Raw genomic sequence first — 26,833 nt, 5'->3', positions numbered from 1 at the left:
CATAAGGGGTGGAGTGAGAGAGGGAAGGAGGGGAAGAGAGGAAAGGAGGGAGAGAGACCAATGAGAGAATGAGGGGGTGGGTGTGTGAAAAAGGGGTGAGGGGTGGGTGTGTGAAAGAGGGGCTGTGGTATGTGTGAAAGAGGGGGCGTGGTCTGTGTGTGTGGGGATGGGTAGAGATTGAAGGGGTTTAGAGGAAGTAAAAGCGTGAAAAACAAGGTAAGGATGAATGTTTGTGCATTTTAAGATAGAAAATGAACATGTTTTAATTCTGACAGATGGTGTGTAACGTGCACATGTGTGAAGGAGGGTTTTCAGGTTTCACGTGTCTTTTGAAGGGAGAAATAAGGACCGTGTGAATTATTTCATTTTAATTGTGTTAGATGATGCTCGTCACGCGTTTTTGCAAATGCCAAAATCAATGTTGTATATAAATGCCAAAGTGCACTGCAGTCATATGGCTTGAGTCCTGTTGCTCTAGGACACATTACAGTACAGAAACAAAATACTGGGACAGTTAATGAGGTTAAAGGGGCAGTCTGTCACTGTAAAAACAAAAAAACCTATTTAAAGTAATTCTCATGATGATGTACCAATCGCAGAATTTAGCTTTAAACTTCAATTTTGTCCCCTTTTCAATGTTCTCATCTTTACATTATGGGAACAGTAATGTGTACACACACTGTTGTTGTACTAAGCATGGAAAATAAGCAGAACAAATGTTTATTTGATGCAAGACCAGATAATATGAGGGTCAGGAGATTTGAAAATCAATACACAGGAAGAAATACGTTCATCAACAGTTTAAGAGGTTAAAAGGATGCATTATGAATTAAGCATATTATTTATATATGTGTCATTTAGAAAGAAGCAAAAAATTCCCCCCCAAAAAACAACCAAAAACATGCACCACCACGCCCATAAAAATGATACAGAAAAATGTCCTCTCTGACTCCATCTAGTGGTGGTTATCAGTAGCTTCACTGTATCAACTGAATATACTGTTATCAGTTATCAGCTGCTATCCCTGACCCTGTGACCTCTGACCCTGTGACCTGCCCAACACCATCCCTTATAAAATCCCCTTTGAGTCCTACTATGTTACCATGACAACATAACAGATACACCTCACTCAGGGGGCAGAACACTATGATACTGTCACCGTCTGCCTTGTGAAGTAAAGGAAACCATATTACACCATAAAGTATCCACCATAAAGTTGGAACCATCCACTCCCTGGTCATCAGTCTCCTCTCCCAAGTCAACGGTCTCCACTCCCTGGTTGAAGAATGATGTTACCATCCAGAGTTAGTTTGGTCACCATCGTGACACACAAAAAATATACCCTTCATAATCAATGTAATCACGTTTCTCTAAAATCAATAGTAATCTCATCAGACTTCCTGTGAAATTACAACCATAAATATACCTTATTATGGATTTACAGTTGAGTAACAGTGTGCAAAGCTGTCATCAAGGCAAAGGGTGGCTACTTCGAAGAATCTCAAAAATGAAATGATTTGTTCAACACTTTTTTGGTTACTACATGATTTTATATGTGTTATTTCATAGTTTTGATGTATTCACCATTATTCTACAATGTAGAAAACAGTAAAAATATATAATAAACAATTAGGTGTTTCCGAACTTTTGACTGGTACTGTATCTATATATCTACATACAGTGCATTCGAAAAGTATTCAGACCTCTTGACTTTTTCCACATTATGTTACATTACGTTACAGCCTTATTCTAAAATGTATTAAATAGTCCTCCCTCCCAATCAATCCATACACAATATCTCATAACGGCAAAGCAAAAACTGTTTTTATTAAAAATAAAAAACTTAAATATTACATTTACATAAGTATTCAGACACTTTACTCAGTACTTTGTTTAAGCACCTTTGGCAGCGATTACAGCCTCGAGTCTTCCTGGGTATGACACTACAAGCTTGGCAAACCAGTATTTGGGGAGTTTCTCCCATTCTTCTCTGCAGATCCTCTCAAGCTCTGACAGGTTGGATGGGGAGCGTCGCTGCACAGCAATTTTCAGGTCTCTCTAGAGATGTCCTTGAGGAACTAAAGGTGTTCAATAAATAGCTATTCAGCTAAAGGATATTCACAGAGTATACCAAACATTAGGAACACTAATATTGAGATTCCCTCAGAACAACCTTAATAAGTCAAGGTGTGTCCTTTGGGTGTTGGACCATTCTTGATACACACAGGAAACTGTTGAGCGTGAAAAATCCAGCAGCGTTGCAGTTCTTGACACAAGCCGGCGCACCTGGCATCTACTACCATACCCTGTTCAAAGGCACTTTTTTTGTCTTGCCCATTCACCCTCTGAATGGCACACATACACAATCCATGTCTCAATTGTTTCAAGGCTTCTTTAACCTGTCTCCTCCCCTTCATCTACACTGATTGAAGTGGGGTAACAGGGAATGTATTATGTGCCAGGACTATGTGCCAGGACAGGGGCTAAAAACCGGTCTCTAATTAGGTATGCCAATGTCTTATTATATTTTAATCATGTTTCGTAAAGATGCTACTGTCTACTAACTTTATTATAGGGCATGTTGGGATGTGGCCAAGAGCTTTAACAACAGGGGCTGTGTCAGGGATTTCCTTACAGTTGTTGATAATGAAATCCCACTTCCTGATAATGATGATGATGGCAGTCTCACTCTCTCTCTTTTTCTCTGTCTCTTGCTCTCTCACTCACACCCCCCACCCACCACCCACTCCCACAGACTGATGATGTCACCAGTGCTGGGTATGTCCTTCTTGGCTCTGGTCCTATCAGGAGGAGCCTGGGCGTTTGCTCCCATCGGGGGCGGAGCCTCCACCCACGTCAGCATCACGGAAAAAGCCGTGCTACAGAAGGTCACAGAGGTGTGCCGAGCCATTGCAGAGTCAGAGGGACGAGACTTCACCCCCACGGTAAGTGTGTGTGTGTGTATATGTGTGTGCGTGTGCATGTGAGTGTGAGTGTGAATGTGTGTGTGTGAGAGAGAGAGAGGGAAGAGTTGTGTGTCAGAATGAGTGTTAAAATGTTCTTTTATCTAAATGTGATTTTCTTTATCTACCTTTCCCTCAATTCTGATTGGCTGATTTCTAACCTCTACCCTTTGACCTATGACCTTTCCCTGTAGGGCGATTCTGCAGAGGAGCTGGTCCAGGCCTGCCTGGGACCCAAAGCAACAGGTGAAGTGTCAGCAGCTAAGTTCAAATCTGCCCTGAATGAGATCTACATACAGAACGGACAGGTGGACAGAGACTTTGTCAACAGGTTGGTGCTACATTGATAGAGGATGAGGTTCCCTTATTATGTCAACAGGTTGGTGCTACATTGATAGAGGATGAGGTTCCCTAACTATGTCAACAGGTTGGTGCTACATTGATAGAGGATGAGGTTCCCTTATTATGTCAACACGTTGGTGCTACATTGATAGAGCATGAGGTTCCCTTAATATGTCAACAGGTTGGTGCTACATTGATAGAGCATGAGGTTCCCTTATTATGTCAACAGGTTGGTGCTACATTGATAGAGCATGAGGTTCCCTTAATATGTAAGTAGCAAAGGAAACATGAACTCAGCAGAAAAAGAAACGTCCTCTCACTGTCAACTGCGTTTATTTTCAGCAAACGTGTAAATATTTGTATGAACATAACATTTTTCAACAACTGAGACATAAACTGAACAAGTTCCACAGACATGTGACAAACTGAAATTTAATAATGTGTCCCTGAACAAAGCAGGGGTCAAAATCAAAAGTAACAGTCGGTATCTGGTGTGGCCACCAGCTGCAGTAAGTACTGCAGTGCATCTCCTCCTCGTGGACTGCACCAGATTAGCCAGTTCTTGCTGTGAGATGTTACCCCACTCTTCCACCAAGGCAGCTGAAAGTTCCCGGACATTTCTGGGGGGATAATTCTAGACCTCACACTCCAATCCAACAGGTCCCAGACGTGCTCAATGGGATTGAGATCCGGGCTCTTTGGTGGCCATGGCAGAACACTGACATTCCTGTCTTGCAGGAAATCATGCACAGAACAAGCAGTATGGCTGGTGGCATTGTCATGCTGGAGGGTCATGTCAGGATGAGCCTGCAGGAAGGGTACCACATGAGGGAGGAGGATATCTTCCCTGTAACGCACAGCGTTGAGATTGCCTGCAATGACAACAAGCTCAGTCCGATGATGCTGTGACACACCGCCCCAGACCATGACGGACCCTCCCCATCCAAATAGATCCCACTCCAGAGTACAGGCCTCGGTGTAACGCTCATTCCTTCGACGTTAAACATGAATCCAACCATCACCCCTGGCGAGACAAAACCACGACTCGTCAGTGAAGAGCACTTTTTGCCAGTCCTGTCTGGTCCAGCGATGGTGGGTTTGTGCCCATAGGCGGCATTGTTGCCGGTGATGTCTGGTGAGGACCTGCCTTACAACAGGCCTACAAGCCCTCAGTCCAGCCTCTCTCAGCCTATTGCGGACAGTCTGAGCACTGATGGAGGGATTGTGCGTTCCTGGTGTAACTCGGGCAGGTGTTGTTGCCATCCTGTATCTGTCCCGCAGGTGTGATGTTCAGATGTACCGATCCTGTGCAGGTGTTGTTACACGTGGTCTGCCACTGCGAGGATGATCAGCTGTCCATCCTGTCTCACTGTAGCGCTGTCTTAGGCGTCTCACAGTATGGACATTGCAATTTATTGCCCTGGCTACATCTGCAGTCCTCATGCCTCCTTGCAGCATGCCTATGGCACATTCACGCAGATGAGCAGGGACCCTGGGCATCTTTCTTTTGTTTTTTTCAGAGTCAGTAGAAAGGCCTCTTTAGTGTCCTACGTTTTCCTTGCCTACCGTCTGTAAGCTGTTAGTGTCTTAACGACCGTTCCACAGGTGTATGTTCATTAATTGTTTATGGTTCATTGAGCAAGAATGGGAAATAGTGTTTAAACCCTTTACAATGAAGATCTGTGTAGTTATTTGGATTTTTACGAATTATCTTTGAAAGACAGGGTCCTGAAAAAGGGACGTTTCTTTTCTTGCTGAGTTTACGTTTTTTTAATTTTAATTTAACTAGTTTTAACTAGTATTCCTAAGCTCATTATTGTAAACATTTAGGATGTGCATCCCTCCTACACCCTTCTTCTAGCGTATGTAATATATGAACTATTTAAATAATTAATCATTGTCATTATTGTGCCAGTCCAAGTGAACATTTGGTATATCACTCCTACAGCTGTTTTCTAAATAAAATAAATTGATCATAATCTTTATTATAACAGCCCAGCCCATCATTTTAACTCTGAGGCGTTTGCTCTGGGCCGGCGCCTTATCACTGATGGGGTGGCCAGCATCAAGGCCAACATACAAAAGGAGAACTTCCTGGCTGCCAGAGAGACACTGGGGAGAGTACTACACACACTACAGGTAAGAGGAGCGAGAGGGGGAGAAGGGGGTGTGAAAGAGGGGATAGGCAAACATTTCAGGTAGCTAGAGAGACACTGGGGAGAGGACAGTACACAGTACAGGTAGCTAGAGAGACACTGGGGAGAGTACTGTACACAGTACAGGTAGCTAGAGAGACACTGGGGAGAGTACTGTACACAGTACAGGTAGCTAGAGAGACACTGGGGAGAGTACTCTACACACTACAGGTAGCTAAAGAGACACTGGGGAGAGTACTGTACACAGTACAGGTAGCTAGAGAGACACTGGGGAGAGTACTGTACACAGTACAGGTAGCTAGAGAGACACTGGGAGAGTACTGTACACAGTACAGGTAAGAGGAGAGAGAGAGGGAGGGGGGGTGTTAAGGGTTATGAAATATTCTGTGAATGAAGGGCGGGTGGGGGGTGGGCGGGTTGACTAAAGAGAAAACTGTACCATAAAAATGCCGTAAATGTGTAAATCGTATGAAATGTATATCTGCAGGTTACATTGTATACAGTCCTTTTAGCATGATATATTATGTTTCATATGGTATTTATGAATTTGTGGATGTCCTTCATCCATTTGGTATGATGTGTTACAAATTACAATTCATATGATATGTTACGAATTTCAATTTGTTATTGCTAACGTTAGCTAGTGGGCTAATGTTAGCTAGGCTAGAGGTTAGGGTTAGGGGTTAGGGTTAAAGTTAGGGTTAAGGTTAGAAGTTATGTCAAAGGGTTAAGGTAAGGGTCAGGGATAAGGGAAGGGTTAGCTAAAAGGGTTAAGGTTAGGGTTATATTAGTTAACATGCTAAGTAGTTGCAAAGTAGCTACAAAGTAGTAAGTAGTTCAAAAGTTGCTAATTAGCAAAGATGTTAAAGTTGTCCGTGATGAGATTCGAACGCACAACCTTTGGGTGGCTAGATGTTTGCGTTATATGCCCGGCCAACCACTCTCTGTTCATTGTCGCCTTAAGTAAACTTCTGTCTCATGTAACCATACCAAATGTAATATATGTTCATTGTGTTCATTTCAGTGTCCAGGATAAATGTAAAAATTTACGCCATTTAGCAGACACTCTTATCCAGAGCGACTTACAGGATGTCACGCCCTGACCTGAGAGAGCCTTTTTTATGTCTCTATTTAGGTTTGGTCAGGGTGTGATTTGGGTGGGCATTCTCTGTCCGTTTTTCTATGCTTTGTATTTCTTTGTTTTGGCCTGGTATGGCTCTCAATCAGGGACAGCTGTACATCGTTGTCGCTGATTGGGAGTCATACTTAGGCAGCCTGTTTTCCTTTGGGGTTTGTGGGTAGTTAATTTCTGTTTAGTGTTTTGCACCTGACAGAACTGTTTGGCTATTGGTTTCTTGTTTTTTTATTTAAAGTGTTCTATCTTTAATAAATTCATGATGACCACTAATCACGCTGCGCCTTGGTCTACTCTCTTCAACGACGGCCGTTACACAGGAGCAATTTGGGTTAACTGCATTGCTCAAGGGCACATTACTATGTAAGTGGACATTATAAAGCGTCATATTTTTCAGAATAAAACTATGGCCAGTTTGGGTAGCAGTTGTATTCAGGTTAGTTTTTTGTTGTTGTAAAAACAAACAATAAGCTATGTATGTCTGGCTCGCAAATTCCTTTCGTTTTTTCAATATGGCCCGTTTCCTGATTGACTTTGACACCCCTGATGTAGAGCCATGACTACAGGTAAGGGGAGAGAGGGAGTGGGAGAGAGAGAGGGAGAGAGAGAGAGAGGGAGCGAGAGAGGGAGCGGGAGAGAGAGAAAGGGAGAGAGAGTGAGAGAGAGAGGAGGATGGAAAGAAAAGAGGGGGGAAGTCCAACACTTTCAAGAATCAAGGGAGATAAGATCAGGAGCTGCAGACCAGCCACCAACACCCTGAGATAAATCAGACATTTCTTTAGACCTGCATCTGATGGCGCCTCACAGAGACTGGAGAACAGCCAGCAACACTGCCCCCCCACCACTTTTCCCTAATTAACTGCATGCAGATACAATGAGCTATGCCCAAGCCACACACAGTCAAAGAGGCCCCTCTACAGTACCCTCTTCAAATCCCCCTACAACCTCCCTCCCATGCGACCAGACCAGACCTGCCTCTGACATGGTCAACCAGATCTGGCCCATCACAGCAAAGCTCTATCAGACCAGGGCCACCTCAACTCAGCCCAGTTCTACACAGCACCGACCACTACCCTAGGGTCTGGTAAAACAGTGTTGAGGGTAGTGCACCACATGATGCAGTCCACAACATGTATCATTCCTGCCCCCCATGGCAGCTCCAACCCTGCAACAGGAGCCATACCCAGGCCTCCTGTGCACATCCAGAATGGAGCATTGGCAGCCACTCCGGTCCCCTGCACCCACTCCGGTCCCCTGCAGCCACTCCGGTCCCCTGCAGCCACTCCGGTCCCCTGCAGCCACTCCGGTCCCCTGCAGCCACTCCGGTCCCCTGCAGCTACTCCGGTCCCCTGCAGCTACTCCGGTCCCTTGCAGCTACTCCGGTCCCTTGCAGCCACTCCGGTCCACTGCACCCACTCCGGTCCACTGCACCCACTCCGGTCCCTTGCAGCTACTCCGGTCCCCTGCAGCTACTCCGGTCCCTTGCAGCTACTCCGGTCTCCTGCAGCCACTCCGGTCCCCTTTCAGATAATTCAGAGTCAAAGATAAATCTAACCCTTGGTTTTCTTCTTAGCTATCTGAGCTCATTCAGATGAGAAATCAGGCCTGGGCCAAAGCAAGGAAAAGTGACTGTGTAGTTGTCTGGCAATCTCTCAGACAACTGAGAAACAGATGTACTAACTCGGTTAAGAAAGCTTGTTCAGCTCTATCTCTGGCTCTGCTGGTGATCGTAATGTTTTTTGTTGAAAATAGTAAATGTACTGAAACGTACAAATTCCTCTTCTTTCCTGCCTCAGCAAGTTCTGTCTGACTCTGGCGTCATAACGGAGAACACTGGGACACGTGGTGCTTTTCTATCATCATTTTATCTCGGCAGGCTTTTTATTTTGAGAGAAACTGTTTAATTTACACTGGTCAATCAATCGACTGCTCTTCCCTTTTCCAGCCTCTAGCTGACTTGACTGTTAACCCGTCAACTTCTCTTGAATCTTTTGTTGTCATTGCAACAACTCACTGTGATGTGCTAGATGCCTTGCTTAAGATTCATGTAAAATAATCCACTGGGCTGATATGCTTGATCCATCCACTCTGCCCCCCTGATTGTTGAATCATTAACCAATATTTTTAATCTGATGGACTCCCGAGTGGTGCAGCGGTCTAAGGCACTGCATCTCAGTGCTACAGGCGTCACTACAGACCCTGGTTTGATTTCAGGTCGTATCACAATCCGGCCATGATTGGGAGTACCATAGGGCGGCTCACAATTGGCGCAGCGTCGTCCGGGTTTGGCCGGGGTAGGCTGTCATTCTAAATAAGAATTTGTTCTTAACTGACTTGCCTGGTTAAATAAAGGTTAAAAATGAAAGATTTTATATGATACTATCCCCCAAGGTTTGGAAGGCGGCCCATGTGCTCCCCTTTCACAAAAGTGATGGCCTTGTGAGCTAAATAATGAATCGCCCTATCCCTAAACGTTCTTGCCTAGCTAAAAATGTTAGAATCCTTGATTCATTCTCAAGCTAAGATCTTTCTTATCTTTGAAACGTACATCAGTCAGGTTTTAGACCAGGTCATAGCACTATCTCTGCTGCATCCATGGTTCTAAATGATGTGGTTAATTGTATGGATAAAAGGCAACATTGTGCTGCTCTCTGTCATCAACCTGTCAAAGGCTTTTGATCCTTTTGACCAGTCACTGCTCATTCAGACGCTTTCCTCAACTGGCCGTGAACAGGCTGCATGGAATTGCTTTCAAAACCACTTAACAGATTGAACTTAATGCATACCTACTCAGGTTTCCTGGATATTAAGAAAGGGGTCCCGTAGGGGTCGATTGAAGTGTCTATCTTATATCTAGAAGATATAAGAAAGCTCAGGAAATATGTATTTTTTATGCATATTAAACCCCTTTTTTGGGGGGTATGCACAAAACTACCTCCATACTGACATTATTTATTTGAACCGGTAACGAGTCCCGTGACACGTGGGGTCACATTTGTTTGTAGCCCAAATGGTTCAGACGCTACAAACAGAAGTTGGTACATCAATGGTACCAACTTCAGATGAGTCTCGTGGGGCAAAATGGAGACTGCCATTATGTTCGTGAGAGTTTCATCTTTTCATAGTATGGTTATTATAGTAAGTAAGCCAAACCTTTCGGACGCTACAGACATTTTCCTGAGAAGACCGATTTTCGGGATGTCTCTTGGTCTGACAAACACCTTTGACCACAGATAGGCGGATGCAGTGGTTTGAGAGGCAGCCCATGCAGTGGTTTGAGAGGCAGCCATGCAAAAAACAGATATCTCTACCTTAAACTGACGGGGATCTGGGGAGGGTTTATGTTTTGATGGGGATTTTTTATTATGTTACTTAGATCGATGCAACCGTCCTTCAATAGACTCTAGTACAGGGGTGGGCAAACTTTTTGGCTCGAGGGCCACATCGGGATTTTGAAATTCAACTGAGGGACGCATTTTCTGAGGGACCACTTGTTTGTTAAAATTAATTTGAATCGGCCTCCCGAATGGTGCAGTGGTCTAAGGCACTGCATTGCAGTGCTTGAGGGGTCACTACAGACCCAAGTTTGATCCCTGGCTGTGATGGGGAGACCCATAAGGTGGCGCACAATTGGCCCAGTGTTGTCTGGGTTAGGAGAGGGTTTGGTAGGCTGAGATTTCCTTGTCCCATCGCAACTCCTGTGGCTGGCTGGGAGCATACATGCTGACATGGTCACCAGGTGTACGGTGTTTCCTCCAACACATTGGTGCGGCTGGCTTCCGAGTTAAGCGGGCTTTGTGTCAAGAAGCAGTGCGGCTTGGCTGGGTCATGTTTTGCCTCTCCCGAGTCCGTAAAAGATTTGCTGCAATGGGACAAGACTGTAACTACCAATTGGATACCACGAAATTGGGGGCACATTTTTTTTATATATATTTATGTCTCCTTGCCTGTGCTTAAGCAGATTATTCAACTGATGTTCCTATCGGTCCTAGACTATGGCGACATCATCTATATGAATGCAGCTGCCACTTCATTAAAGCCATTAGATGCAGTTTATCATAGCGCACTGCGCTTTATTACAAGCGACAATTTTACTACTCATCACAGCATTCTCTACAAGAAAGTTGGTTTGATCTCTTTGATGTCACATAGGTTGATACGTTGCTATGTTTTAATTTCTAAAGCCCTTTTACAAAAAATTCCCACTATACCTTACATCATTACTAAACTTTAGACATACGAGTTACCACACCTGGTCTCAGGGATGGCATACTGTCCTTTGGTCTCTACTGAGTTAAGTTAATCAGCATTTAGTTTTTTTGTTGTTAAATGTGATGTTTTGGTGCCTCTAGGTCAGTTCAGAAAGCTGATTGAGGACCTTATTACTGATGAATGTGGTTTTTTTTTTATGACCATGTTTTTGATTTAGGGGAGCATATAGAAGTGGTTTAATAAGTGGGGGGGACATCAAATTAATATTATATTTACATTTTTGGTCGGATAAACACTCCAAACAACCTACTGACCGCTCGGAGGTGTCCGCATGGTCCTAAAGTACACCGTTGCCACGTTTTTGTATCACATTCCAGTGATAAAACTGGGGGGGACAAAATATAATTTCAGAATGTGGGGGGGACATGTCCTCCCTTCTCCAGTAAAAGTTGCGCCCCTGTTTTTGATGTAATTTATGTAATTTAGAGCTGATCTGTAAAAGTGACATTGGTCTCAGTTTGACTCCCTGATAAAATAAAGGTTAAATAAAATTTAAAAGAATAAAAAAGGTAAGGAATAAAAGGATAGAGGGAGAAGGGGGGAGAGAAAGAAAACATCTATCTCACCACTCATCTCTCGTTTCATATTTCACCTTGGCTCAAGTGTTATCATCTGAACCAATTTAACTTCTGTCGTGAGGTGTCTGTAATAGGGAATTAGATAGCTTTCCACAGACACAGACTTGGTATATAATACATGCTTGTGTTTTGTCAGGACTTCTACAGCCACAGTAACTGGGTGGATCTGGGATACACTGAACCCTACACCAACCTGATCCGCCCCGATCTCCCACTGGAAAACCTGGCAGGTAGGGAGGGCTTGTGTTAAAGCAGCAACGAGGACAGCTAGGAACCAACTGGAGGGAGGGAGGGAGGGAGGGAGGAAGGGCAGGGAAGGGAAGGAGGGAGGGAGGGAGGGTGGTAGGGCAGGGAAGGAGGGAGGGCAGGGAAGGAGGGAGGGAGGGTGGTAGGACAGGGCAGGAAAAGGGAGGGAGGGTGGTAGGGCAGGGAAGGAGGGAGGGAGGGTGGTAGGGCAGGGAAGGAAGGAAGGAGGGAGGGTGGTAGCCATATGCAATGCCAAGAGTGTTGTAAAGCTCGCCACCATTGGACTCTGGAGCAGTGGACATGCATTCTCTGGAGTGATGAATCACGCTTCACCATCTGGCAGTCCGACAGACTAATATGGGTTTGACGGATGCCAGGAGAACGCTACCTACCTCATTGCATAGTGCCAACTGTAAAGTTTTGTGGAGGAGGAATAATGGTCTGGGGCCCCTTAGTTCCAGTGAAGGGAAATCTTAACGCTACAGCATACAATGACATTCCAGATGATTCTGTACTTCTGAATTTGTGGCAACAGTTTAGGGAAGGCCCTTTCCTGTATCAGCTTGACAACGACCCCATGCACAAAGCGAGGTCCATAGAGAAATGGTTTGTTGAGATTGGTGTGGAAGAACTTGACTGGCCTGCACAGAGCCCTGACCTCAACCCCATTGAATACCTTTGGGATGAATTGTAACGCTGACTGCGAGCCAGGCCTAATCGCCCAACATCAGTACCCGACCTCACTAATGCTCTTGTGGCTGAATGGAAGCAAGTCCCGCAGCAATGTTCAAACATCTAGTAGAAAGCCTTCCCAGAAGAGTGGAGGCTGTTATAGCAGCAAAGGGGGGACCAACTCCATATTAATGCCCATGATTTTGGAATGAGATTTTCGACGAACAGGTGTCGACATACTTTTGGTCATGTAGTGTATTTGTATGCATTGTAGAAACTACTGGGGGCTAGCAAATTGGCTTGTCTCACTGGTGATGTGTTGAGGTGTAGAGATATGTTTTGGGGAATTTAGAGATATCTTTCTATTATTTTGAATGACAGTGAACAAAAGTATTTCATATATTGTATAGATCAATAAAAACAAAGAAGTTTAATAAAATACTTATTTTATTATGAATATAATGTGTGTCCCTCAGTTTTGTAATTTGTGTTACCCCCTTGAAAATCACAGATTAAACAGATATACAATGACCTTGAGCATTCGAGCCTAGTGGTTAGAGCATTGGGCCAGTAACCAAAAGGTTGCTGGATCGAATCCCCGAGCTGACAAGGTAAAAATCTGTCATTCTGCCCCTGAGCAAGGCAGTTAACCTGCTGTTCCCCGGGCCCCGTGGATGTCGATTAAGGCAGCCCTCCGCACCTCTCTGATTCAGAGGGTTTGCGTTAAATGCGGAAGACACATTTCAGTTGAATGCGTTCAGTTGTACAACAGACTAGGTATTCCCCTTTCCGGTGGCAAAGGGTTATCTGGGGAGGGTTTATGTTAAAAAAAATGATTAGCTAATCACATCCTTTTAGTATGTCATACATTTGAGGATTCCATGGATCATTTGGTGTCTCAATACAATGTGTCACTTGGTGTTAGCCAATTTAAATGAAGGGAAATAACACTGTGAGCAAAATCATTAATCACATAACTAGTAAATCATTTTTAAAGATTTGATGACATTTGAGCATTTGTGGCCTCCATTTCAGAAAATCCACATTTACTTAAAATGTCTTATTGGTGTTACCATCATTGATGTTACTACTCCTACTGGTGGCAGAATGTTATTATAATGGTAAAAATGATTTAAAGTTATTAAGGTCCCATATTAGTTCATTTAGAATGGGAAGATGTACCCAAATGCATTCATATAAAAATAAATCTAATATTTATTTTATGTCACCGTAATTTAAGAACGACCCTTGAAAATTGTGTTTTGATTTTGTAGATGTTAAAACCCCGACCTGCAGTGACTGTGCCAATGGGGGGTTCTGTTCCAACTCCATCCTGCCTAACATTCTTAATGAGAAGAAACTCACCTCTGGATACATGGGGATCTTGTCCTCAGCTAAGCCTAAAGGTACACACACGTACACACACACACACACCACACACACACTACCTTCCACAGATACCCTCACACTCTCTGTATAACACCCATCATCACCTCTCCCAGGTAAGTGTAGTCATGGCGGTGCAGCTGACCTGACCAGCTCCAAGGCTCCTCGCGGGGGCATCAGTAAGGACGAGCGTCGCTCTGACAACGTGGCCCTGCACACCGCTGCTGTCACCGTGGCAACGACCGCCACCCTCCAGCTGCTGGATGACATCCGGGGCGCTGCCGGTGACAACAACTACTTACGGTACGGAAAAGGGTAGAGGGGGGTGGAGAGCAGGAGAGGGGTAGAGGGGGTGAAGGAGAGGAGAGGGATATAGGGGGGTGAAGGGGAGGAGAGGGGTGAAGGAGAGAATAGGGGTAGAGGGGGATGAATTGGACAGGTAGAGGGGGGAGAGGAGAGGGGTAGAGAGGGGGTGAAGCAGAGGAGACGGGTAGAGAGCGGGTAAAGGGGAGGAGATGGGTAGAGGGGGGTGAAGGGTAAAGGGGGGTGAAGGGGAGGAGAGGGGGGAAGAGGGAAATACCCATGTTGAAGTTACTCACACTCTCTCTCTCTTTATCTCTCTCTCTCTCCCACAGCTTCATGGGCGTAGCGCGTTCGTCAGTGGTTGTTTTTGTGATCGACACCACGGGGAGCATGAGTGATGACATCCTTGAAGCCAAGAGAGTCGTCTATGAGATCATCGACAGCAAGAAGGGAACGCAGGATGAGCCCTCCCAGTACATCCTGGTCCCATTCAACGACCCAGGTAAAGCTGGCTTTACACTCCACCAAGCATTCTCCTTAGCAAAACCTCATTGACAAATTCTGGCATTCATCGAAATGCTGGTACGGTTTATGGTTAAGTCAGGAAGTGGTTAGTGATCACTGTGTGTGTGTGTGTGTGTGTGTGTGTGTAGAGTTCGGACCCCTGATAAAAACGACAAACCCTGATGTTATGAAAGCAGAGATCGCTAACCTCACGGCTGATGGAGGCGGAGACCTCCCTGAGATGTGCCTATCAGGGCTCCAGGTACAGTGATTGACATGACTATCTTCCAATCAGGTTTCAGATATAAGACCTTTCTCTATAGTGCACCTGACAATAAATAAAGACATGAAATACTCTCTCTCTCTCTCTCTCTCTCCCTCTCTCTCTCTCTCTCTCTCATTTCAATTCAATTCAAGGGGCTTTATTGGCATGGGAAACATATGTTTACGTTGGATAAAAAAAGTGAAACAAACAATAAAAAGTGAACAGTAAATATTACACTCACACAAGTTCCAAAAGAATAAAGACATTTCAGACGTCATATCATGTCTATATACAGTGTTGTAACGATGTGCAAATAGTTAAAGTACAAGAGGAAAAATAAATCAAAATAAATATGGGTTGTATTTACAATGGTGTTTGTTCTTCACTGGTTGCCCTTTTCCTGTGGCATCAGGTCACAAATCTAGCTGCTGTGATTGCACAATGTGCTATTTCACCCAATAGATACAGGAGTTGATCAAAATAAGATTTTTTTTTTTAATTCTTTGTGGGTCTGTGTAATCTGAGGAAGAAGTGTGTCTCTAATATGGTCATACATTTGGCAGGAGGTTAGGAAGTGCAGCTCAGTTTCCACCTAATTTTGTGGACAGTGTTTACATAGCCTGCCTTCTCTTGAGAGCCAGGTCTGCCTACTGCAACCTTTCTCAATAGCAAGGCTATGTACATAGTCAAAGCTTTCCTTAATTTTGGTTCAGTCACAGTGTTCAGTTATTCTGCCACTGTGTACTCTCTGTTTAGGGCCAAATAGCATTCTAGTTTGCTCTGTTTTCCTGTTAATTCTTTCCAATGTGTCAAGTAATTATCTTTTTGTTTTCTCATGATTTGGTTGGGTCTAATTGTGTTGATGTCCTGGGGCTCTGTGAGGTCTGTTTGTGTTTGTGAACAGACCCCCTGGACCAGCTTTTCTAGGGGACTCTTCTCCAGGTTGATGGCTTTGTTATGGAAGGTTTGGGAATCGCTTCCTTTTAGGTGGTTGTTGAATTTAACAGCTCTTTTCTGGATTTTGATATCGCTCTCTAGTTGGCGCTGACCGGTGCCCCTGCGTCGTCCAACATCTATGTTTTCACAGATGCCATTGCTAAGGACATTGAATTGAAGGAAACGATCGTGGCCCTAATCAGGAGCACTAAGTCAACCGTGAGCACTTCCTCAAATACTTCCTGTTTTAGAAGAAAACATTTCCTGCAATTCAGGATTGTATTCATTAGGCCACACAGTACCAAAACGCTGCAAAATGCGCAATTCTTATTGGACAAGTAGTCACTGCCTTTTTTCTTTCTTTCTTCGTTTGGTGCCTAATGAATACGACCAGGCAAACTCTCTCAAACACACCTATGTGTCTCTCCAGGTGTCTTTCTTCATGACTGGTGATGGTGCTAGAAGGAGGAGGCGTGGAGTAGAGTCTAGCGAAGCTACATTCGAGACCTACAAGGACCTGGCGCTGGCGTCTGGTGGTCAGGCAATCAGTGTTACCAAGGAAAATCTGCCCCAGGCCACTGACGTCATCATTGACTCCTCCACCTCCGCTCTGGTGAGTCAACACTGGCGGCCATTTTGTTTTGGATCCGTTTTTTATTGAAAATCATTCAAAACTTGATGAATGAAAAACAGATATGTGCTTAATGAACTTTTAAAATGCCTAGGCATGTCAAAATAACATAACATAATATCATAGCATAACATAGCATAGCATAACATAGAACACTGTAGCATAACATAAAATGACATCGCATAACATAAAATAACATTGCATAACATAGCATAGCATACTGTAGCTTAACATAAAATAACATAGCATAGCATAACATAGCATACTGTAGCATAACATAAAATAACATAGCATAACAAAACCAGTAATCCCAGCCTCGTCCCGCAGGAGGCCTTTTGCCTCTTGGTAGGCCGTCATTGTAAATAAGAATTTGTTCTTAACTGACTTGCCTAGTTAAATAAAGGTTAAATAAAGGTTCAATAAAATACATTAAATGAAAACAGTAGGTAACTATTTATTTCACTTCCACTTTCTCTCCTCTCTCATTCTGTCCTCCTCCTCCTCCTCCTCCTCCTCCTCAGGTGATTGTCCTACAGCGAGCGAGGAACCCAGGCAGAGCTGAGACATTCTCCTTCCTGCTGGACGAGTCTCTGAACAACATCACCATCTATATCACTGGAAAGTCCCTCACCTTCACCCTGAAGAACCCTGCAGGTAAGAACCTCAAACATCACTGGAAAGTCCCTCACCTTCACCTTGAAGAACCCTGCAGCTAAGAACCTCAAACACCTAGACAGATCTAAGGTAAGGTTTTAGGTAAGGGTTCACCTCACAGAGTAGGATGACTTTTCCTCTGGACACTGACCTAAGGTCAGAAGTGGAGAATCTTGGTTGCTGCCCTATAGCCAGCCGGTGCGATGGGATGTGTGAGCAGTGGTGGAAAAAGTACTCAATTGTCATACTTGAGTAAAAGTAAAGAAACCTTAACAGAAAATGACTCAATTAAAAGTGAAAGTTATCCAGTAAACTTGAGTAAAAGTCTAAAAGTATCTGGTTTTAAATATACTTAAGGACAGTAGGAGAAAAAGTCATCAATAGTCATACTTGAGTAAAAGTACAAAGTAAAAGTAAATGCTATACATCAAATTCCTTATATTAAGCAAACCAGATGGACAGACAGGGGCACACTCCAACATAGTTTACAAACACAGTATTTGTGTTTGTGAGTCCGCCAGATCAGAGGGAGTAGGGCAGTAGGGATGACAAAGCATTGTATTGATAGGTGCCATAATTCTGTCCTGCTTGAGCATTCTAAATGTAACGAGTACTTTTAGCTGCAGGGAAAATGTACAGAGTAAAAAGTACATGATTTATTTTAGGAATGTAGTGGAGTAAAAGTAAAAGTAATCAAAAATATGAATAGTGCAGTAAAGTACAGATACCCCCAAAAAACGACTTACTTAAGTACTTTACACCCCTGTGTGTGAGCCAACCAGGCTTGAATGTGTTCCACCAGGTATGTTTGACTGGCATCCTGCAATAATCCCATTTCACCCTCCTTGCCCCTACAGGTGTGACCCAGAAACAGAATGAGGCCAACGGGAAACTGGGGACTGTCCAGACGGTGGGTAACCTCTACCGGGTCCGTCTGGCCACCGACAAACATACGGGATTATGGGAAATCAGCATGAACTCCAACCAGCCCTACACACTGAAGGTCACGGGTGAGTTACCATAGAGATAGCCTATTCTGTTTAATTATGTGTGTTATGCTCATGCTCAACACTAGAGGGCAGCCATACAGTACCCAGCCCTGGGTTCAAAAACTGTTTTTAAATAATTTAGAATACTTTAAAATACTATTTAAAACCATGTCAAAATGATTTAACAATTTGAACCCAGGTCTGGAAGAGCCATATAGAGAAGGGAGAGAATACAGCCCTCATTCACTGTGTCTGTCTGCAGTCTGGTCTCATAGACTAGATGTAACATAGTAAGAGTAAATATTGGAAACTCAAGTTAGTATGATATGTTACGTTTACATTTTGGTATACATTTGGTATGGTTACATGAGACAGAAGGTTTCTTAAGGCAAAAACAAAAAGAGGGTGGATGGGTGTATAATGCAAATTGTCTAGCAAACCAAAGGTTACGTGTTCAAATCTCACCATGGACAACTTTAGCATTTTAGCTAATTAGCAACTTTGCAACTACTTAGCATGTTAGCTAAACCTAACCCGAACCTTAACCCTTTTAACTAACTCTTCCCCTAACCCTAACCGTAGCTATTTGACCTAACTCCTAACCTTAACCCTAATCCAGGGGTCTCCAACCTTTTCTAGCATGAGTGCTACTTAAACAAAAAATGTAAATGTCACAAGCTACAACATTTTTATATAGCTTTCAAATAGACACATTCTTGTCATGTCCCCTGTGACTCTTCCCGGGCCCTTTAATGTACAAGCGAAAGTAAAGCCCTGTTTTCTGTCAATGTATCTGGTAAAATAATGGTTAATAAACAACTGTCAATGATTTTTTTTATTTATTATTTATAGATTATTTTCCAAATTATGTTTTTTTCAGTTTTATTTCTCCTAGTTTTAGAGTATACTTTTTTCACTCTCAAAATTACAATTGTTCATAGAGAAACAACAAAGGGGCATGTTCTGAGTCCATGCCAACGAAATAACAAAGGGGAATGTTCTGAGTCCATGCCAACGCTTGAATCACATCTGAATTTTCAAAAATATTTGTAATATATTTTTGTTGTGTAATTCCACTTTAATTGCGCATCTGGCCCTTTAATTGCATATCTAGCAAGTGAGGAATGTGCCATCTAACTGGTCGGTCTAATGATGGTTCTGTACTGCTACTGCTCATTTCATGGCAAAGTTTGCAAATAACAAATTGTAGATACATGTTTTTTGTTAATGACAGTTTGCAGTGGAACACTGCAAATTGCATGTACTTTCAGAATTGTTTGGCGAGCTACTCTTAGGTGGGCTGCGAGGTACTGGTATCCCTAACCCCTAGCCTAGCTACCATTAGCCAGCTACTTAACGTTGTTAAGTTCTCATTTTACAACTGCGACCTGGCCAAGATAAAGCCAAGCAGTGCGACACAAACAACAACACAGAGTTACACATGTAATAAACAAACCTACAGTCAATAACACAACAGAAAAAGTTGATATACATTGTGTGCAAATGGCGTGAGGAGGTAAGGCAATAAAAAGGCCATAGTAGCGAAGTAATTACAATTTAGCAAATTAACACCAGAGTGATAAATGTGCAGATGATGATGTGGAAGTAGAAATACTGGTGTGCAAAAGAGCAAAAAAAGTTAAAAAAAAACAATATGGGGATGAGGTAGGTAGATTGGATGGGTTATTTACAGATGGGCTGTGTACAGCTGTAGCTATCAGTAAGCTGCTCAGATAGCTGATGCTTAAAGTTAGTGAGGGAGATATAAGTCTCCAACTTCAGTGATTTTTGCAATTTGTTCCAGTTATTGGCAGCAGAGAACTGTAAGGAAAGGCGGCCAAAGGAGGTGTTGGCTTTGGGGGTGACCAGTGAGATATACCTGCTGGAGCGTGTTAACCACCTAGCCAACGTTAGCCACAACAATTTGGAATTAGTAATATATCATAGGTTTTGCAAATTTGTAACATATTGAATGTTTTGTAATTTCGTAACATATTTACAATTATAACATATTGTACCAATTGCAATTTGTAACATATAATCCGAAATGGATGATGGACATCCACAAATTAATACATAACGTAGGAAATATAACACTAAATGGAGTGTCTCGGATTTACGTACAGAATAATACAAAATTGTGAGACCAAGTCGATGTGTGTTCATGCGTCCGTGTGTTTGTCTCCAGGTCAGAGTACCATTGCCTTCATTTATAACTTTGTGGAGACCTTCGAGGGACCTCACCCAGGATATGCCCTCATCTCTGGCCGTCCACAAGCAGGTAAACACAACATCATCATCATCATAACATCATTATCATATCAAGCAGGTAATCTGTCAATCATAATTTTACTATGGCGATGTCATGGCGACATAATCTACTTGAATGCAGCTGCGATTTAAAACACTAGAACCGCCTGGCCTTTCAGCATATAAATACCCGCTAGAGAACGTTGCCGGGCGTCCATTTTAGCATATCCATCAGATGCATATCAACCTGCAAGGTGTCCAAACATAAGCTCCAACGCTTGTTAAATATTGCATAAACTATTGTAAAGTATTAATTACATTTAGAAATTACAAATATTTGCGAAAATATATATATTTCTATAGTTATATGTTTAGATAGAGACCAAGGATATGTTTTGTACTACAAAGTCCTCCAAAAAATATAGGCCTATAGCCTATTTTCGTTTCCCTTACAATGAAAACATTAGTGTCATCCATTTTTCCACTTTATTTGTAGATTCGACTATTAATAGAGTTATAATAATTAATAAAGTCCAGTTGTAGTTTGTTTTTTTGTCAAAGTAGAAACCAAAAAGCTGATGATTGTGAAAATAATAATAATAATAATAAAGCCAGCCAGGTGAAATGATTTTTTCTGTATTCCTAAACAAAAGCACCAGCGCATGAACAATTGTAAGGGATGAATTGCATAAAGAAATATTCATGAAAATATATTCATGACAAGATATAAAAACAGTCATTTGTTAATTGTATCAGACATAGTATTGTGCCCGTATACCCGTGCCTTTAGCATGAATCAATCTCGTCCCCTCTTTATGCTTCAGGTCCACAGACCTCACACAGCTTGCAAACAAATCGGTTGCAGTGAACAATGTTTTCACGGGCCTTGTTTCGCTGTGCACCTGCCGACTTGACAGTCTGTCTTCTTTTTCCCAGTGGGAGCTGGGGTGCTTGGGGAAGAGGGAGAACAGGACACGCTACGGCCTTGGCAGCCTGCTAGGCGGCTGTAGCTTCTTACTTAGCGTTCATGTGGTTCTCACGAAGCACACATGCCAGCTCCAAGATGAAATCTCTCTTGCTGACTGTCTTGTCGAGGCATTGTTTGTACAACACGTGGGCGTTGATAGCAGTCACGTCGAGCACGTTGTAGAACACCTCAACAGGCCAGCGACGAGTACCTCCTTTTACAGAGTACAGTCTTGTCATCTGGTCGAGTGCGTCCACACCAACCTATTGCATTAAATAAAATAGAATAGAAAATGTTAGAATTATATAATAATAACAATAACAATAATATGAATGTAATATCAGATTTGGTGTTTGGCTATCTGTATATGGAAGAGATACATACCTTTGTGCAATTGTAATCTGTCAATGTCTCTGTATTCTTCTTCTGGTCACTGCCAATGGCAACAGTGGGATGCATGGTGCTGAAGATGCAAACACTCTTATTTCTTTACCACCTGTACACCGTGAGTGTTGCTTTACCTCTCTGCATCACTGATGTGAGGACAGCTCTGCTGGTGTGTTGTGTTGCGCAGAGGGGGACAGCTCCCGCCTTTGTTTGTTCATTGTTCGGAGCAGCCTAGTCTTCTTTGTGATCAACTTTTCTGCCAGGGAAATTGATTTGAAGAAGTTGTCCATGGTCACATTTCTACCTTTGCCCATGTAAGGCTGCACGAGTCTCAAAACCACAGTCTCAGACAGTCGCTCACCGGGACTCTCTGAAGCGGTTGCGTGGCATCTCTCGGGAAAAAGTCCACCTCATCCATACCTATCAGACCAAAATGACTCCACATCCATGCTCTCTATGCCATATGCTCCGCGGACATACAAGAGTGCAATACATGCTTTGAGTTCATCCATAGACATGAGTTCATCCATAGACATGTCCTGTACATTTTCATCATTCAACTCATCATTACACTATTAAATTAAACCAACCTCTTCACCCTCCTTACCATTCAGTTAGGCCTAATTTAAAATCAATTGTGAAGTAAGGTGCACAGTTATTGCCCGTTCCATCCATTTGTCACTCATTCAGTAGGCTGGCATCAATTGCTTCTCTGGATAGAGTCAAGGATATATATGTTTAGCATTATTCTAAAGGCCTACTGTAACATGTAGCATGTTTTCGTTCCCTTACAGTTGATTAGTAATATAAAACAGTCCCATAACAGCTTCTTTGTACAAAGTAAAACTTAAAAGAGAATGGTGTCCACACCCAAGGCGCGTGGTCAAATGATTTCCTGCTGATAAATAGGCATAACACAAACTCATCATTCAACTATTGTTTTTCTAAATTAAATCAACTTATTCACCCTCCTGATCATTCAGCTAGGCCTAAATTAAGTTCAATTGTGAAGTAGGGTGAACAATTATCACCCATTCATCCATTGGTCATTCATTCAGTTAGGATAGAGAGACACGTTAGTGCCTGGCTTGGTAACAATGTCATAGGTTGTTTTGGCGGATTACGTTAGGAATAAGAGTGAAAAAAACAGGTAGAAAGGCTCTAAATATTTTTCTGTTCGGACAAATTAGCAGTGTAAAATACATTTAGGAAAAGTCAGGGTAGGAGCAGGACATAGTTTTTGGGGGGGGCAGATTTATTTTGGTGTGTGTTAAAGCCGTTAGATGCAGTTATACCAAAGCTCACATCGTTTTATCACGGGCGACAAGTTTTGCGTTCACTGCATTCTCTATCAGAAAGTAGGCTGGTCCTTTTTGATGTATTGTAGGTCAAAACATTGCATTCTGTTCATTTATAAAGTCAATTTGCAAAAACTGCATTTACCTATAGACATATCACAGGTACTGTATGACCTGCTCTTGATAACTCTTGAAATTCCTTCCTTCAATCTTCAGAACACTGTACAGATGGATGCATTGGTGCCCTTCGGGCAACTCAGATTGTTGGTTGAGGAACTCTACTGAGCAAAGCGGTTGTTTTTCATGATTCATGTTTTGTATTTAAAAAGCATTTGTTAGTGTATTTCCTATGCTCCCATGCTGCCTTGATTGTGCAATTGTTGTCATGCAGGGATGCCTTGTAAAAGAGACCTTTACCTTTCATAAAGAGAACAAGTTGTTACTACCTATAATCAGTCATAAAACGTCATTACTACCTATAATCAGTCATAAAACGTCTTTACTACCTATAATCAGTCACAAAACATAATTGCTACTTATAATCAGGCATTATAATTTGTCATAATGTATCTGAACCTAGAACAGTTACATAGCAACACCCTTCAAGATAATTGTCCTCCTCTCTCTCTCCACTATTATCTCCCTATCCTTATACTCTCCCTCCGTTCCTCCTCTCCTCTCAGGTATGCCTGCCATGTTGTTGGTATCGGTGTTGGGCAGGAAGGGCCCAGCCTCTGTCAAGGTGGCTGACATTGCCTTGGTGACAGTGTCAGGGTCAGAGGTCGTAGGCGGGGCCCTGGAAGACATGGGCAACGGGGACTTCCTGGTTACGGTAACCAAGGTCCCTGCGGGGGAGTTTGTGGTGCTGTTGAACGGGACAGACGTGGTCTCCTCCACCGTGTTCCAGAGACAGTCCACTACTCAGATGTCTGTCTCCAAGGTTACCATCAAGGTCAGTGATGCTGACACACTTCCTGTTTACATTGAAAATCGGATTTCATTTGAAAATCGTGAAGGAGTCTATATTGCATATTGGGATAGTGTTAGACAAAAACCATGGTCATAGACATTTTCAAAAGTGGACCTCACAACAACTCCTCAACAATTCCTGTTTCTTGTTCTTCTTGTCTTTTCAGGCCATGGTGGACAGAAGCATGGAGCCTGGTAAACCCTTCACCCTTCCCTTCACCGTCATGACCGACGCCACTGGAGGCAGCTACAAAATTAGTGCCAGAAACAACAGAGACTTCAAAATGAACATCCCTGGCAGGTAGGGATCAGGTCTGGAATATCAAAGCCTGAGGCTGATTCCAGATCTGTTTGTACACATTGGCCATAAGAGCAATTTCAGCATAAACAGATTAGGGATCAAAACAGATCTGTTCAAAATCAGCTTCTCCTCTATGCTGGCAAAAACCTTTATAAATATTGTCCTCTCTTGGCATAATTTGTATTAACAATTAATGCTATCTTATCAGCATCGCTGTGACCACCGGAGGAAATGCCACCGGTGAACTGACCATCACGGTGCCCGCCAACACACCTTCGGGAACAGATGTCACCTTAACAATCGAGGCTGTGGCCCCCGGGGCGTCCGACTCCAACTACGCCGTCCTGCGCCTCTCTGTTGTCACCAAGGTAACCTCAGATATATGTACAGATATAGTAGATATGCTAGAGAGTAGAGGTATAGATAAAGATACACTAGAGACCTGAGAGGCCTATATGAGCTTTGTCCACCATATGGGCTGTCTCCACTATGTGGGCTGTCTCCACTATGTGGGCTGTCTCCACTATATGGGCTGTCTCCACTATGTGGGCTGTCTCCACTATGTGGGCTGTCTCCACTATGTGGGCTGTCTCCACTATATGGGCTGTCTCCACTATATGGGCTGTCTCCACTATATGGGCTGTCTCCACTATATGAGCTGTCTCCAGTATATGAGCTGTCTCCAGTATATGGGCTGTCTCCACTATATGAGCTGTCTCAACTATATGGGCCGTCTCCACTTCTCCCTCATCATGATGATCACGGTGTCTGTCTCACTCTCTCTCTCTCTCGCTCTCTCTGTCCCCCCCCCCCCCCCCAGGTGACAGATTTCACCCCTCCCCAGTGTGAGATGGTCATCGTCTCGGTCGGTCGACTGCCCAGCTGACCCAGCAGCCTGCAGCTCCGCCTTCTGGCAGCTCTCTGCCAACCTGACCGATGGCGTCAACGGCACGGGGATCACTAGCCTCACACACCGCCAGGGAGTGGGCAGCCTCACCCACACGGACCTAAAGCAGACGGTTGTTACAGCAGCGTTCAACGCTTCGTGCTGCTCTCTGACAGTGGAGCTGGTGGCGGTGGACAAGGCCATGAATGTCGGCACCTGTCGGTTTTCCATCGTCCGCAACGCGGGACCGCCCTCCATCGCTCTATCCCTCCCACTGTTGGTGTGTCTGCTGGTCTCTGCCTTCTTCACTACGTCCCTCAGAGACCTACTTATCTGATTTTAACCTCATGGACTGACTGACTGCCAACCCGATACTACCTCTTAAACGTAAAGGAGAAGATACATTTCTCAACCAAATTTCTATTTTTGATGTAAATGGCATGTTATAGAAGGGTTCAGAATACCTGTTTTGTGATTTCACATGTTTTTGAGAACTTACCCCAAATAGCAAATCACTTCCTCATCCTCGTTGTGTAGTATGGGGCTCTGAAAAAACATGAACAAAGGCTCCAAAAACACCCAAATATGTCTTTTTAGAAACGGCACGGCTCTCTGTATAGTGATGCAGGTCTTTAGATGTTGTACACATGAAATTGTGCCTTTCAAAACTTTATCCGCAATATTATATTCCCTTTTGCGCCACTCGAGACGTTTCCCCTATCCTATATTGAGTGCTTTGCCTTAACTTTCTAAAGACCAACAATGTTTAATCCATTCAACAGGAGTGGATTTTGTCTTTTTTCAAACTTTCTTTATTTCATCAAACGATGATGAAAATAGATTTTTATATATATATAAATGATGATTGCCAAATAATGTTGAAGGTATACAGGGCACGTGATGTTATCACTTAACTATAAAGCTCCCCTCTACATTTAATTCTAAATGCCTACTGCTTGCTAAAGCTATTTCTCAACTCTAAACACCATGTGTCTTTGCAGGATCCTTGTCCTGACTTTCCAGAATCCCTGAATTGCTTCGCCTTGCTTTTCTGATTGGCTGGATACAAGTTTCAACATCCAATTATTTCAGATATACTACAGTGCAAGTTTCACTATGGCACCCTGGCGATATGTTGGCACATGATGATAATTATTAGAATATGACAAATATCAGTCAATTCTTGCATTCTATTCATGCTGGCTTTTGCCTGAGACATGAAACAGATAGGTCGGAGGGCATACAGGCTATCACCAATGTATTTATTGCCAATTTGCATAAATGGGTAATGGAAACACTTCACCCACAACATTTTTATTCATCCCTATAGGTGTGATGTCATTACGACTAGCTGTTTTTATCGACACAAGACAGTTCAGTGGAAACGCGCCGTAGCAGGCAACTTTCTAAATGTCTACAAAACATCACTGGACAAGTTAATGGAAACATAGCTAGTGATGGCGCAATTGGGCATCAGGTTGCTGTATGATATGATAAAGAAAGCTAATATGTTTATTAACACCTATCCAGCTGTTGTTAGATCTGGCAGGCACCTGCAAAGTTTTCATCTGGGAATGTTCCCAAGGCCACCGTGAAAATGAATGTTTCTTGTGTAAAAAAGTGCCAGCAGCTTCTCTCTAGGCAATTTCTCAACATGTCATTAGCACTGTAATATTAATGTTTTAATTTTAGTGTCCAGTTTACCTCTCTGGCATGAATAAAAAGCTCTGCTTTCCTGCTGCA

The 26,833-nt window shown here is 43.2% G+C and overlaps 1 protein-coding gene across 2 annotated transcripts; it reads left to right on the top strand.

The window, feature by feature from the left end:
* Window positions 1-118: 118 nt before the first annotated feature.
* LOC106610505 (von Willebrand factor A domain-containing protein 7) lies at window positions 119-26,833 on the top strand. 2 transcript variants are annotated; one of them, XM_014209887.3, is made up of 18 exons: window positions 119-216; window positions 2,756-2,945; window positions 3,158-3,294; window positions 5,300-5,444; window positions 11,583-11,676; window positions 13,639-13,770; window positions 13,867-14,053; window positions 14,386-14,555; window positions 14,707-14,819; window positions 15,861-15,977; window positions 16,189-16,371; window positions 16,911-17,043; window positions 17,901-18,053; window positions 20,221-20,313; window positions 23,618-23,886; window positions 24,071-24,204; window positions 24,413-24,572; window positions 25,025-26,833. In XM_014209887.3, the coding sequence occupies exons 2-18, from the start codon at window positions 2,760-2,762 to the stop codon at window positions 25,088-25,090; spliced, it is 2,472 nt and encodes an 823-aa protein (XP_014065362.3). In that variant the 5' UTR covers window positions 119-216; window positions 2,756-2,759; the 3' UTR covers window positions 25,091-26,833. The 2 variants fall into 2 exon arrangements, with proteins under 2 accessions (XP_014065362.3, XP_082834669.1); XM_082978543.1 differs by lacking the exon at window positions 15,861-15,977.

This window comes from Salmo salar, chromosome 08 (genome assembly GCF_965601325.2).
Source record: "Salmo salar chromosome 08, fSalSal1, whole genome shotgun sequence".
Classification (NCBI taxonomy): domain Eukaryota; kingdom Metazoa; phylum Chordata; class Actinopteri; order Salmoniformes; family Salmonidae; genus Salmo; species Salmo salar.
The sequence above is the reverse complement of the archived record's forward strand: the minus strand, read 5'-3'. Positions and strand labels throughout refer to the sequence as shown.

What these genes read in the sequence shown, in the direction of transcription:
- LOC106610505 (XM_014209887.3), top strand. Translation starts at nt 2,760, where the DNA reads ATGATGTCACCAGTGCTGGGTATGTCCTTCTTGGCTCTGGTCCTATCA. An exon ending in TGTGCCTATCAGGGCTCCAG is followed by an intron (nt 14,820 to 15,860) that starts GTACAGTGATTG and finishes ATCGCTCTCTAG; the next exon opens with TTGGCGCTGACCGGTGCCCC. An exon ending in TCAGGAGCACTAAGTCAACC is followed by an intron (nt 15,978 to 16,188) that starts GTGAGCACTTCC and finishes GTGTCTCTCCAG; the next exon opens with GTGTCTTTCTTCATGACTGG.